At 40.0% G+C, this 15692-nt stretch overlaps 1 protein-coding gene across 4 annotated transcripts in view; it reads right to left on the minus strand.

Moving 5' to 3' along the window:
- Positions 1-2303: 2303 nt before the first annotated feature.
- The window catches only part of LOC311520089 (uncharacterized protein), a 62182-nt gene continuing 48793 nt past the window's right edge, over positions 2304-15692 (minus strand). For 2 of the 4 annotated variants that reach the window (XM_084627332.1, XM_084627333.1), the window contains exons 4-5: positions 14413-14512; positions 7006-7257 (exon numbers count right to left, since the gene is read on the minus strand). In XM_084627332.1, the coding sequence (XP_084483458.1) occupies positions 7128-7257; positions 14413-14512 (230 nt within the window). In that variant the 3' untranslated portion in view covers positions 7006-7127. Of the gene's footprint in view, positions 3064-7005; positions 7258-8469; positions 8951-14412; positions 14513-15692 lie in introns of those variants that run through there. The other 2 variants (XM_084627334.1, XR_014711486.1) reach the window with 2 other exon arrangements.

Consider the following 15692-nt stretch of genomic DNA (forward strand, 5'->3'; position numbering starts at 1 on the left):
GATGACCCTCTTTAAGATGCTAGACTCAGTGATATCCCCATTCATCTGAATCAAATTACACTGCCAGAATTAATTTGTAGACACTACAACTTGTCTAGCAAACAGAGCCGTTGCCCTTCTGGGTCTCAAGTGCCTAGGATTATGCAGCCCAGTGAAGTTTATGTTAATATAGCTAGAGAATAGAACTTTCACCCCTGTGCTAATGAACAAACATGTGCAGACGATTCTGACTGAGAAAGCCATTATATAATGGAGAAAGGAGGCAACTAGACTATGCCCCTGAGTATCCCATGTGAAGACCAATGGACTGAATTTATTTAATACTACAGATGGCCAGAAGTGGCGGTATTCAGAGCTAGAACCAGGTTCGATTTAGGCCAGGGTTTCCTTAATATCTAATGCTAGAATTCTGCTTCAAGTTTTGAAGCCAAATCTAGTTTGAGGTTTTGGTTCAGATTCAACAATAGTTAATGGAAAATGGTAAGAATCATACAAGGTCAGCTGTCTTTTTTGAAATTTCTACCACCCTAGGCAAGATTTTGGCACTTTCAAACTAGATCTGGATAGAAGATTTCTTCCAGATTTGGGTTTGAGTTTTTGCCCATATCTATTTAATATTTTATGACAAAAGAAAACTTCCTGGTCACCAGTCTGGGTGCAGCCAGCAGCTCAAATAGTAATCCAGTGTAATAGTAAAAAAAAAAAAAAAACAAAAAACAAAGAAAGAAAGAAAGTCATCATTGTTAAAACATTTGTTGGAAGACAATGTTCCAGATCATAATCCTGTATACACTGCAAAAATTCCAGGGAAACTTCAGTTAAGTCAATGGAGATAAGCCAGTTAGAATAATATAAATCAGATCAAAGTCTAGCCCAGTGAACTGAGATTATCTCCTATTGTAAGTGTACTATCAAGTGAATTCAAGTTTACTGACAAAAACTTCTTCCAATATATGTTGTGTTTGAAACAGAAATGGAATTACTTTTTTCCACAGTGCTTTTATTATCAAATATTCATTGACCAGTAAGATTTTGTAAAAAGCGTTGAAGATAAAAAGTGCTATACAAACTGCTCAAGAGAAAATACTAGGGAGAAGAAGATACATACGTTGAGTGTAATGTTGAAGGAACACTTCACTGGAACCTAATAAACTACAGAAAGGACTAAAGAAGAGTTCATTCGTTTGAAAATATGCTAATGCCAGCAATTGATTAAGTTATCAGACAAAGTATTGATTGTTAGGTAGTTACATAACCTGTGGTAGATTTCTGAGGAGTCAGATATGTTAAGGATTAATTTTGAGTCCCACCTCAAATGTTATGGGGTTTGGTTTTGATGTAACACTAACTATTCTCTTTATAGTATCCAGGTTTGATTAATTGCCCATGTTGGTAGCTAAATACTAATGAGAAACCACTCAACATTCAAGAAGGCTTTTGATTGCATCTGAGAATAATCTAGTATGCTATTAAGTAGAGAATTTCTCACTTATTCTTACATTTAAAATGTTATATTTTATCAAAATATTAATCCAGGTGTGATTATTAAAATATAAAACTCTTCATATCAGGTATTAGTGACCATCAAACAGATGTCCTGGTTGCTTAGAATGCACAGGAGACAATATAATATCCATTAGAGTCCTTTAAAATCATTCCTTGAGATTGATAGCATATAATCTTAGCATAATGCTTTAATCAGGCTGAATGCCAAGAACAAATGAGATAGAGTTCTGCTTCCTGGGTATTCTAGAAATAGATGTAGACTTTACAGAAAAGCCGTAGCTAACTCAGCAATTTCCTGTCTTGCTCCTAGAGAGTTGTTCCTTCAACTTAATCCCTACAGAAGCAAACTATGGCGCCATCCACTGTCAGCTTCCAATGTTGCAAAGCAACAATTAAATGAAACAGTTGTTTATGCTACCACTATTACCTGCTTTTAAATGAAGAGGAGTGATATTAAGTTGCTATGTTTAGTTATAAGAAAAAACCCTTCTAATTAATGCACATGCTGAGGAAAACAAGGTTCTTGGTAACAGAGCACAGGGTTAAATGCTGTAAGATCTCTTTGCTGCAGTAATACAGATCAGTGGCTGTGTATGAAGATAGATTCACCCTACAGTTTAATAATAAAAATATTTTTTCATTTCTGAAGACGGCATGAGATGTGCATGTTCTTACATCTTAAGGCCCGATCCTGCAAAGATTTATGTGTACGCTTAAATTTGAGCACACAGATAGTCCCAATGACTTCAGTGGGATTGCTCACATGTTTAAAGGGAAGAACATTTTACAGGGTCTGGGTCTAACTTCATGAGCTTTATAGCTGACAGTGACACTAACATTGTATACACAGCTGGAGAGCCATTAAAATGAATATACGGCTGTTATCACTGTGACAATTACCAGTGATGAAAAGATCTGTTTCCAGGAGGTGAATAGTTGCAGATTAGTTACTTTATCAAGGCCATATACACTCCCAATTACATGACTCATACAACAGTAAATTACTGGAGTTGAATTACAGGATGCAATTCCAATGACAGTGATTGGCTGTTTGTTATTAAGAGGTCATCTGCTTGTATGATGAATGCAGGTGGTAAAACCTGAGCCTGATGACAACTGGCAAATACAAGTACAAACTATCTGAAATGAAAAAAGACTTTCAAACTTTGCATACACTGAATGTGGATTTCATTAAGATTCTATAATACTTTCCATTTGTATAGCACCTTTCATTTTGGGGGATTTCAAAGCCTTCTATGAAAGTTGGCATTACGGAGGGAAAATAAGGGAGAGAGAAACTCATGCAAGGTCACAAATCAAGTACATGGCAGAAACAGAACTCCTTTTTCCCTGTCTTGTGAGCTAACCAATCAAAATTTTTCTTCCCTTATATGTTAGTATTAAGGAAAATGAATATGAATTGTAATAGCATGGCTGGAGAAGTGCCCTCCCCTTGGTGGATCTTCCAGGCACCCTGACATGATCACAGATCTCTCTGGGGGTGGGGTGGGGTGTGGAAGAAGTCTCTGTCTCCAGTGTCTCTTCAGGTCTTATCTCCTATGGGGAAATGGGGGGAGAGTTAGAGGTCATAGTCCCAAAATCTTTTAAAACAAAAAGCAAACTCAATATTGGATCATCCATCAGTCTTCCCATGAGGAGTAACTGCCCTTTCTTTCAGACTTGGCTTCCAAACCATCTATTACTTTTGTGTCACCCACTCCTTGGGGATCTAACTGCTCCTAACCACTGGCTGCTCTTCCCAACTCTGCAGGCCAAGCTCCCTTCAGGCAGAGAAGCAGAGCTGCACCCTCCTTCCTGGCCAGTCAGTCCTGAACTGAGATAGGCTCTATTCTTTTGTTCCCCTTCCAGGCTTTGCATTAGCTGTAGGTATAGTGGGGATGGGGCTATCTGGGCCCATGAGCTCTCCTTAGTCCCTTCTCTGCTGGTGTTGAACCTCTCTGCCCTATCAATCATATATAACATAAATAATAAACATTATTATGTGAGGAGATTGACAGTAAGGAAATACACAAAATCGCTCCTCGGGGACATCTAATACTATAAAGAGTTTGCTAATCTGGAGATTTTACTGAAATGGAATTCAGAAAAAAGAAAATGACATAGTGCTTGAAAGTTAATAGATATATGCTTTACCCCACTTTTCAAGCTGTTTATTCACACTCAAAGCTTTGCAATTCAAGTCTCATGATCCCTGATTCCTCCCCATTGCTTTTTTTATTAGGTAAAGGAGATTTCCATATGTTTTCCTATGAAGGAAAAAAAAAACAGGGTCAAGTCCCCTCTTATCCATTGAATAGTAGACTAGCTGCATCTTTTAGAGGTTTTCTTTATGTTGTTAAAGGATTACAACAACTAAACTATCAAGTTACATTTTTATGGAGCTTACTTTACAAGAAAATTATGTATTATTAATGTCCCACTCTGAAAATGTGTAAATATAAATATATGGATTCAGATATCCAAAATGAACATTCAGAATTGTGATTCTCTTGAGCCGTCCAATTCAATAATGACATCTCTTAGATGCACTTTCCTTACTAAATCCAGTTCTGTCTATTCCAGTGAGAATCAATCAATTGTCTCAAAGTACCTACAATTTACACTGAAAATAGAATGATTGCCTGTGGCCAATCCATGACACTTTGCAAGACACTTTGCATGACGCAGCATTAGTTGGGTCACAAGGCTTACCTAAAATCATGAACAAATAGGTGTGAACACAGAAATTACCTATTTGAATGCCTCATTGAACTCGCAAATATCAGGGTGATGAGATGAGGCTCCTCAGGAATTTAACAACCCTCTGATTCAGAGACAAGACCGAGCCATTGTCATAAATCAAAGGAATGACTGCTGCATGCTAGGAGACAGATTCTGGCTCTTGCTGCTGCTTGAAGAAACCCCCCCCCCCCGTTAATCTTTGAGGGATACTATAGATGTTTTGGGGATCACTCCTGCGAAAGTATAGGTTAGATCATTGCTGTTTTGCTCTGAAAAGGTTCAGATTGTCTCTTCATTTGTAAACTGATGGGGTTATTGTAGTATGCTTATAAAATGTGGTTTTAAATCTGTACAGCTCATATGCCAAATTCACCTCTGAGGTTGATGGAGATCCACCAGAGATGAATTTGGTTCAGTGTGTTGTAATGAGGTTTCACTTTTGTTTGTAAGGAATCGCTTGAGAAACACACAAATCAAACCACACTCCATACATCTCCAGCATTCTGAATTCAAGCTCTGCTGTGAAAATGCATTCTGTTTAAGATACTTGCATTGTCTAAGTGCCTCACACTCATAGGCTGCTCTGTAACTGTTGAAATGAGTCTGTGACTGAACCCAACAAAGATGGTAACAATCGGTTCTGTATTTCTTAAACAGCAGATATGGAAAGAAGCCACAGGTCTAGAATCAAGAGTCACTGAAGCTTGATAAGAACAGAAGACTAGGTAGAGAATTGAAAAGAGAACAGAAAATGACTGTTCATTTGCATTTTAAATACATTCTTGAAAACAAAGATGTATCAGTGGCTCTGGAAATGGCTGAGCACAGTGACTGGTACATGAATTATGGATTCTTCAGCATACATGTTGAGATGATAAATAGGAAAGAAGAAGCAAAGAAAATTCTATATATTTCTGGCAAAACCATATCATTATTGCAGCTAAAGTATGATATTGCCATTACAAAACTATTTAATATTCAGTTGCTTCCTCAAAGAAAGGGAGAGAGAGAAAAATCAAAGTATCCTCTCCACATTACCCAAAACATTCCAGCTAAAATACTTTGATAATCTCCTTCTCTTGACATTGTCGTCATGCCCCACCCCCACCCACACCCCTGGAGTCTCCTCACTTATTTCCAATCTCTTTGTGTTGGACTCATAATGGAATGCTAGCATTATATTTATGAGTGCTCTGTCCCTTTAAGGCCATGCCATGTATTTTTAAGGATCTCGTGCTCTGCTGAAGAGGTTAAAGGGGAAGCAAGGTGTGGTCCCAGGGGAGTTTGGTGTGCACTGGTGAGACTGAGCAGGGGTGGGGCTTGTTCTGCTCTGATTTCATCCTTCACCCTGTCCAGCTCCTTTGCAATCCTCTTCATCATCTTGGAGGATAGGTCCATCAAAGGCTGTTAGCCAGGATAGGCAGCGAATGGTTGACGGGAGATGGATCACTTCATGATTACCTGTTTTGTTCATTCCCTCTGAAGCACCTGTCATTGACCACTATTGGAAGACAGGATGCTGGGCTAGGTTGGACCATTGGTATGGCTATTTTTATCTTCCTAAATTGGAGAATTGGAGGGGGATCTTGGGGACTCTGGGGAATACTTAAAGAGAATTTAAGCCCTGTGTGCTCGTATTAATTCTGGGCAAGTAGTGTGTTGGACTGTAATTTCTCCATGAGCCGCATTTTAACTGTAAAATCACAAGCTGTGGTTTGGCCAGACCTGAAACAGGCAGAAAGAAACCTAGCTGCAGCAAGCCACTGGAGATCCCCTGTAATATGGATTTTTCTGTGTGCTATTTCTACTTCTTCTGATACTTTTATGGAGCACAATATAGGGGGAACCTCAAAAGTTTAAAAAGACCCACCATTCTCTATGTGACTTTACTGTATTTATTGATGGATTTGGCTTAATTCTCATTGCTTTCCTCAGACTGCTCTTTGATTTGAGTCCTACTCCATTTCCTCAATAGCTGCCCATTGAAATCTCTAGTCTCTGAGTACTCTTTGAAATACCTTTTGAAATGTTCATTACTTCAAATTTAGTCCAGTTTATTTTATTATTTGAGCTCTTACTGAATTTTCCTATTAATTGTAATATTTCAGGGATTATATCATACTTTGTGACAATACAAATTGAACTACACCATCATCATATAGCATTTTCTTATATTCTTTATCTAATTGTCATTCTTTTGACATTGCAATATTCCCCCTCCCCTGCCACCATGGTACCGGTACAGACCATATTGCCGAGTTAAGTAATATGAGACATAACAGACAAACTTTGATGAGTCCTTTTATTTACCGAGAATGCTTGTGATGGAAAGTCATTAGTAAACACCAAAACACATACAATATTTTAGAAAAAACTAATCTAACCACGTGGAGCCTTAACCAAAACAGAATTCACCTAAACATAAAATTCTGTATCACCAAAATTCCTTTTCTGTATCAAAAGGGTAATGTTAACACTTGGCTTTGCTTTTGGTGATTGGTATTGATAGTGGTTAAACATTCTTATCTGTTACTAAAATATCTGTTTGGAAGGGATTAGCAGAGGGAGAATATATTCTTTGTGAATAGTTATTAAAAGCTATAAGATGATAATGAATGCAACTTTCAGTAACTCTCTCTTCTCAGCTACAGTATATCTGAAATCAAACATTTCTTTGTAACTTTACATTCATGTATAATGTTTGGTTAGCATATTATTCTTCAAGGTGTTATACTGAATTAACAAGTCACTGGGTCAAAGTCTATTCCTATTTATATTGGTATAAATCCAAACTCTGGTGCAACAGAACGAAATGTGGCCTCTTTGTTCGAGAGTGAAAGAATAAAACAGCTCTGTGTCTGAAGAGTTCCGGTTCCATTTTACAGCATTCCAGGTAAGTCTGTCAATGTTTTCAGAGTGGATGAGGCAGCTGTTGTTGTCTGGCTGAGATTGCCACGCTTATATATAGGATTCCTTATGAGTTCCAATTCTGCAAGAGTGTCTTCAGATCTAGAAGATAATTTTTCAAGGACTGTAATTGGGTTTTATGATCCCTAGACATTTATTGTTAAAGTGCTTCAGGCTCTCAGCATACGGAGATTCTTTGCTTTGCTGTTAGTATTGCCAGCTTGCAGAAATCTGTCTTAATAACAATCTAGTGTGACATATTCCCTAATACGTAGGCAGGATATTTTGGGGCATGGAGTAATTATTATTTAAATTATTTCAGAAATGTTTTAAAATTTGTCCTAGACACTGTTGGTTTGAGGGCACTCCTGGAAAACATGCATCTGTGTTCCCATGTGCATTTTACGCTTTGACAGTGGTGGGATGTGATTTGTATATGCAGCTAGTTTTCAGGAGATACATTCGTCGAACCAGATCCCCTGAAGCTGAAATGAGGAGGTTTACATTAATTCTCCCTGTGCCAGTGAGGCCCTGGCATGCTAAGGTAGATTCACAATGAAGGAGGTCAGGCGGCGGCATGATTTCCAAGGGGGAGGACATCTCTAAATCCCATTGGTAGAGATTACCAAGGGGATAAGACGAGTCAGCACTTTCTTTTCTGTCATAGTCTTGGCTGCTTCCTCACCGGTGCCACCCTTTTTCTGAACAGCCCTTGTCTCCTAAGGGCTCTCTCTGACGTCCAGGCTGAAGGAAGTTTGTGGTAGCTTTCCATTGACGCAGACTTTCTAACACCAGAGTCTTGGACCAGAGTTTACACTGTAATACAAATCTAGCCAACTACAGACAGCACATTTTAAAGAATGAGGAGTATTACAGAGCATCTGTCTCCTGTCAGTGCAGGATTGTTCCCCAGAGAATATTCTCCAGTGCTTGTCCGTTACTGTTTTTATATCACCACAGACGCTGACTTTTATTTTTCCCAGTGGGTATTCCACCCCAAGGTCCTGCCCCCACTCCGCACCTTCCCCCGAGGCCCTGTCTTTTCTCCACTCTCTCCCCTGAGGCCCTGCCCTCATTCCACCTCTTCCCGCATCTACTCCACCCCTCCCCTAAGTTCCCTTGCCCTCCCGCTGCTTGCTGCTCTCCACCCTCCCCAAGTGCCTCCTGCCAGCTGCCAAACATAAGTACTGCAACTATTAGAGCCATGTGGGTATTTAACAAACCCTCAGAGTTCACCTAAGAATGACACTCATAGATTTCATAAAATATAAAGGAACTTTATTCATGCTTGGGCAGAAATAAGTTGAAAACCGCCTGTATGTTAGAGTGTGAGGGAGGTTCAATTATCATCACACCAAACAGTATTAAACATCAGAAAGACAGATAAGTATAATAGTCCAAGAATAAAAGTGTATATAATCCTTGGGTGCCATGGTCATCTGATTAGCCACCATAACTCCCACATCTTTTTCAGTTTTCTAAGTTTTGCAGAATAAAATGATGGTCACAAACATACCCAGCTTACAGAGTTGTTGGGGTTTTGTTAACAGCATTGAAACTTGTCCTCGAAATCAGTCTACAGTAGTACAGTGTGGAAAGATTCCAGTGCAGTATCCATTAAATTCTAGCTATCTTTAGATCTTGCTGCTTTTCAGATTTGATTCCTCATTGTCACTGTGCCATGCATTACAAGCATAGTCCTGGGGTCTGGAAATGTAACACCTTTTCTGTAGGGCATTCTTACCACAGTTAAATTGTATAAACTCTTCAGGGGTAAGAATCTCTGTAAAGCAAGCTGAAAAATAAGTTTCTATTTTCTTTGGTTTCTACTTGCTCATGAGCTAAAATAATTCATACATTTTGTATTTTGGTTTTGTATTTTGCAGTGATTCCACACTGTTCAGCAGAGCTTGATTTTGCTTCCAAATTTCATCAGAAATGACACTGTACCCCCAAACTGAACCTTTTAAATATCCCCTTCAAAATGCTCTTTGCCATGTCAAACCTCTTATTGAATGCATCTAGCTCCTTGTTCCCACTGTTTAAAAAATTGTCTGAGTAGCTGCTGAAGCAACCGCTCAGCTATTGCGACTGTCACTAAGGAATGAGAGTGACTTGTCACCTTCCTATCTCCTTATGTCCAGAGGAACATACCTCAAAATATTTCCTTTGCTAGTTTTGCCAGTTCATTTGCTGGGTAAGTCCATTAACAGAGAAGCTCCTCTTATGAGGGGGTTAATTCAGGAGACTTTGCCATTTTGATACTTAAGTTTCCCAAAAGACCTTCTGTCCTCCTGATTCATGCATGAGCGCCCCCCCTCCCCCCCCACACACACCTTCCTACCTTTGCAAACACTTTGGGCATGAAATCACAAAGTAATGGTCTCTACTCTGACCAAATAGGTGGTTTTGGAAAGGAGAAAATGTTGTTTTGATAAAGAAGGCTCTTAACATATGAAAATCATGAGTTAAATAGGACTCTAGTTGGGAGGCCAAGCAAATTCTTGATATCCAGCACTGAATACAGCATGTCACTATAGGGGAAAAAGACCGATACCATTCTTTTTTGTCAGAATGAAAACATAATTAACAGTAATGCACTTTGAATATCTACAATGATGTGTGCTATGGATTTATAAGGTTAACTGCGAAAAACTATGATATGCGTAGTGTTACAGCACTATGGTTCATGGTCAGATAATGAACCGGGGTGTCATGACAGCCCGAATACTAATCCCAGTTTTTCTACTAATGGCTGGGTGTCCTGGTCAATTTACTTCGTTTTTATCTCAGCTTCTCATTGTATAATCTAGGTATAAGAAGTATTTAGCTGCCTCACAGGTATATGAAGAAGACTAATTAAACACAGGAGTGTTTTAAAGGTCATAATAATTTATAATGGCATTCTAATTTATTATTTTTGACCTTTGGTTTTGCTTCACAATTATTCAGTTATTAATCTTACTTCAAATGTTTCTGCCTCCAGTCTTCTGTAATTACTTACCAATCTTTAGTAGTAATAGTGTTACTGGGTTGGCACCTGATCCTTAACACACATAGGAGTAATTTTACTTACCTAGGTAGGTCCATTGTTAAACCATTACTTTCCTCTATTTTTAATTTTCTGTAGAACAGTACTAAAATGTTACCCTGCCATATTGTATATCAATACTTTAGACTTCCCAGAGGTCTGAAATTTGACTTTTATCTGTGGACCTACTTAGCACAAGAAAGGAGAGGGCTTCCAGTAGTTGCTGTTCCCTGGTTTAGATTTTGGCTGGGCCACTGATAGTTATAAAGTTTAGTTTCTGATATTGTGAACCATGGTAAAACTGATTATAAGAAGGAAATATGTTGGAATCATAATCAAAGTGTTATGTATGTCCCATGTTATTTATTATTTGTATTATGGTAGTGCCTAGGAGTAAATTAAAAATAGGAATCCATTGTGCTAGGTAGGGTCAGAGTCATCCCTTGGGTATGGCGAATCGGGGCGACCGCTCCGGGCCCCGCACTTCAGTGTGCGTCTGTCGTGCAGGGCCAGGCGTCGACTTTTCAAACTGCCGGGAGATGCTTGACCCCCAGCTCTGTCCCAGGCCCTCCCCCAACTCCACCCCTTCCCCCAAGGCCCCACCCTGCCCCACCTCTTCCTGCCCCTGCTCCACCCATGCCCCGCCAAGGTCCACCCCCTCCCACGAGCATGCGGTGTCCCTGCTCCTCCCTGCTCCCTCCCAGACTCCCTGAATGCTGTGAAACAGCTGTTCATGGTGGGTGGGAGGTACGGGGAGGGAGAGAGGGGAAGGTGCTGATCCGCAGGGCCACTGACGGTCAGGAAGCGCTGGGGGGGGCTGGGGGGGAGCTGATGGGGGGGCTGCTGGTAAGTGCTCAGCACCCACCATTTTTTCTCCATAGGTGCTCCAGCAGTGGCCCATACAGGCTGATTTGTCCTGGGCCCCGCACCCTCCTAGGGATGGCCCTGGGTAATGTACACTCAGAGTAGCAGACAGTCTCTGTCCCACAGAACTCACAACCTAAACAATTAATGATAAGTCATGAGTAATTAGTATGGAGTAATGTATTAATATAGGACAGCTGTATTCATCACATTTTAATTGGTGAACAAATATTTTAGAAAGACCGTATGAAAGAAGGGACATTTGGTAACCCAACAAAGAATAATTACCAAGTTTCAGTCTGCACAAGAAATTCTGTTCTCCTCACAGAACAATTACTGTACCTTTCAGTTTCCACTCAGTGGTAAATACCTGGAAGCTGTGCTTAAAGTGACTTGTCTACCACCCATCATTTACATTTCATGTTTTCCATGTTCACTAGACTAGAAGAGACCCATTATGCACAAATTCACTAGCTCATTTTACACTTCCCTGTCCAAAAAGAGACAGAATCAGGCCAGATAAATATATTGCTGGGCCCATCAACCGATTTATGTTTGTAGAAAGACATTATTTTCAATCACTCCGGCTTTTTGGGAACGGCAAAGGCAACACTTTACCTCCACGGGCATTAGCACCAGAAAAAACATTTGTTCTTTGAAGTGTATAATGTGAAAAGGTAAGGTATTCCCTACCAGGCGAATGTAGTCCATGTCAGATAGGGGAAGTGAACTGACACTGAAACTGTCCCTCACACCGATTCTCTCTAATTAGGTTGTGTTTGAGGACCACAACTAACAATGATTTATCTGTTTGTTTTAATTTGTGAGAAAAACAGTCCTCATGAAAGTGAGGAACTAAAAGCGCGTATGTGAGTCAGTCACAAGGCCTGATCACATGCCACTGAGATCAGTTGGAGCCTGTGTCTTCAGTGAGTACAGCAGGATTATGACCAATGTGTACATGGTTCTGCCAGTGCCCCTCCTTTCTGACCTTTGAATAATTCAGCCCAGACCTGTCCTGAGTCAGAGATTCAAATACTATGAGATGGCTAAACTAGAATACAGTATATAGGATATTTTTCAGGTTTTATGATACCATCTGCTACTCTCTAATTTAAAAGAATTAATTATATTTCAGTGCACAGGAGTATTCCTGGAAAGTTTCACAATGGGGAACTCTGAGCAGTATGTGACTCCACATGTGGTGAAAATAGAGCCTTTTAAACTCAGGTAAACGATACCCCAGGGTTTCTTGTGCATGAATGCTTTTGTGTGTGTGTGTGTGTGTGTGTGTGTGAATTATATAAACTCTTTGTCAACGCACAGCTTCACTTGTATTCACTTGAGCCAGAACTGATTATACTAGCACTTAGTGGTATAAGTCTCAGAAATGTTGAATGAGACATTTGCTTTAGTAATACAGCAATCACATGGACTGTACTGGGACTATGTTTAGTGATAAATGATGCAAACAGCAAAATATCCCTATGTTCTAATGAAAACAATTTCTGATGGTTTTTTTTAAGTTTACAAAATAGGGGCAAATACTCAGTGTGCAATGTATGATGGTTAATTTCTCTATTTCCCTTAGTGTTAATCAGCCATGTGGCCTCTGACAGATATCTCCAATAGCTGGTGATGGGACACTAGATGGGAAGGACTGTAAGTTACTACAGAGGGGCTTGTCCACATGCGCACTGTCTAACTGATCACCATATTTGGGGTCAGGAAGGAATTTCCCCCCAGGGAAAACTGGCAGAGAGCCTGGGGCATTTTCACCTTTTTCTGCAGCATGGGGCACGGGTCACTTGCAGGTTATACCACTGTAAATGGTGGATTCTCTGTAATGAGAAGTCTTTAAATCATGATTTGAGGACTTTAGTAACTCAGCCAGGGATTAGGGGTCTCTTACAGGAGCGGGTAGGTGAGGTTAATGTGCAGGAAGTCAAAGTAGAAGATCATGATGGTCCCTTCTGACCTTAAAGTCTATGACTCTATGAGATATTTCAACCACATGCAGTATCTTTGGGACCCTCTGGTATTAAGTGTATAAATGGTTTAAATATTACAGCAGGCAGGATTGTTTGTAGCTCTGGGGAAGAGGGGGTTGCCACAGCTCTGACAGAAACTAAAAACATTAGATGAATCACTTTAGGTTGTAAACACCTCCAGAGGTACCATCCCCTGGGGACACATACAGATATTGGTTCAAACTAGATTTTCCAGAGACCAACAAATAACTTTTTATGTGAAAAAGCCGAGTTTAAACAGACTCAGTGCCATCTTTCTGATCCAGAAAATGGATGAGACCTTCTGTTCGAAGTCCCCAACCCTTGTGGAAGGGTTGGAAAGATGTTGGCCTACAAGGACCCCAAAAACCAACGGGTGGCTTCTGGTAGGCTTTTAGCATGTGCATAGGAACTTTTATTGTTGTTATATGTTTTCTCTGTAATGCTTTTACCTTAAGAAAAAAATGTGCTGGCTTAGAAAGAACTATATGATAAAGGGTAACTGCTGGCAATCCATAGCCCGCAGAGAGAAAGCAAAGCACAAGCTTGCTGGGGATAACAGGGTAGTGCAGAGGGACTGCAAGCCTAAGCCCCCAGTCTGAAGGGAGTGAGAGAGGAGAATCTCCATCCCAAGAAAAGTGACGTCTGGAAAGCCTAAAACCTTAAGTGGGTTCACTCAAGAGACCATGGAAGAGGATCAAAGGTGCGGTTAACCTTGGCCTATACATGGCCTATGTATCAACACCGAAACAGAATAATGCTAATTTCCAATGACAGTAAGATCTTTTACTGAAAAAAGATTTCAGATGGACAAAGAGTGAAATCCTGGCCCCATTGAAACCAACAGAAGTTTTGCCTTTGACTTCAATGGGGCCAGGATTTCACCCTGACTCTTTAAATATATTATTCAGTCTTCAACCTAAAATACTGAATCCCCCTCTCCTGCCCCCTCCACCACATCCTCTCATGCAGCCCACAATTACTTCATTTCAATCTTATCCTTTAAAGAATTTTCTCTGGGTGGTGATACCCTTGCCCCATTTCTATTATTCTTCCTCATACTTCCTCTTATGGTAGATTTCCTTAGAATTGAATTGGGTTTGAACCAATTGAAAATTTACTTTAAACACCTAATTTAACAGAAGGTGATATTCTTTGGATAGACTTTAAATAGAAATCTATGGCAGGGATACAATTCTCTGTTAAATTTCTTTGTCAGCTGGTCTAAACCAAAGACTGGTCCTGAGTCTTCCCCTAACCTTTCATCCCCCTGACCTTCCCTCACAAGATTTTCTTCTACACACATCTGTGCCTGTGGTCCTCTTCCTCTGGCTGGGCATGTAAATGTCTTACCTTACTTCTCTTGAGCAGTACTTAAAGAGGTAGAGATGGGCAGAGCCATCAAGGAGGGTAGGAAGGCACAGAATGATGAGTGACTTCAGATTGGATGGACCTGAGAATGGAGAAAAGAAAAATGATTTTGGGGGTGGATGAGCATTTTTCTTAGTGAAAAAGAGCAAGTTCCCTGGGAGTTTTAGTGAGGTGGGAAATTAGTGAGGCCAAGAATGAATGTGTGTGTGTTTGTATAAAATTAATTTTTCTGATGTGCAACGTGTTCTCATTTAAAACCCCTGTCAGAGATTTAGTACACTCATTTTGCACCTTACTTACCCTTTTCTCTTTGTCTTTCACATTTTTTCCTATAGTTAATTTTCTTTCCTCCAGCTCTAACCTCCTTTGATTAAACCAAATCCAACTTTGAGTCAAACAAATTATGTTTTGCCCCCAGTCCAGCAACCTGATCTACCCACGCAGAGTCCCTCTGAAGTCACGGGTGTTCTGCAAGAGTGCAGGGGCCTGCTTGCAAGGATTAAATTGCAGGATCTGGACCTCAGACCATAAAGTTTGAATACTTGCTAGAATTAAACTTTGGAAATGATCCCTACTTCAGTTCAGTTATGTCTCATAAGCAGTAATGGCTAGTGGAGATGTTTTGGGGGAGGGGAGAAAACAATAGACAAACAAACAACCCTGCTTCTCATATCACTAAGACCCACAGTGAGATCAGCTGATACAAATTTTGCTAGAAGTCCACCTTCCTTGTTTTTCTGCTTTCTTTTAGGACAAGGAGAATGAGGAAGGCTGCTTAAAATCACAAATTAGAGGCTAAAATGTAAATGATTTAAAGAAGAAAACAATACTTTGAGTAGTACAGGAAAACTCTACGGGGAACTGTGCTGGAAATTCCACCCTTTAATATAAACAAGGAAAAATTATGATGAATATAAATGATTGCTTTACCATCAGGATAAACAGCTGCAAGAACAGATCAAATAACTTGCAAATTTTCAAAGGATAAAACCTAGAAAAAAATTCCAGCTGCAGCAGGCAGGCACGCTCTTGAAGAATGGGCTTGTACTTCAACTCCCTGTGCTTTAGTCACTGTCTGAGAGGGCTAGGGAGAGGCAGCTTCAGTTCCAGCAGCAGCTGCTGCTCTCTACTTTAGTTAATTCTAGAAATGTGACTCATGATGCAAACTATTGCAATTATTTACGTTAGACACATTTCATGTGTCATGTGAATCTCTCTCAGTTATGCTTTTTAAAAATCATAGAATCATAGAAGATTAGGGT

This window comes from Lepidochelys olivacea, assembly GCF_965140295.1.
Source record: "Lepidochelys olivacea isolate rLepOli2 genome assembly, chromosome: 4".
In the NCBI taxonomy this organism is placed as follows: domain Eukaryota; kingdom Metazoa; phylum Chordata; order Testudines; family Cheloniidae; genus Lepidochelys; species Lepidochelys olivacea.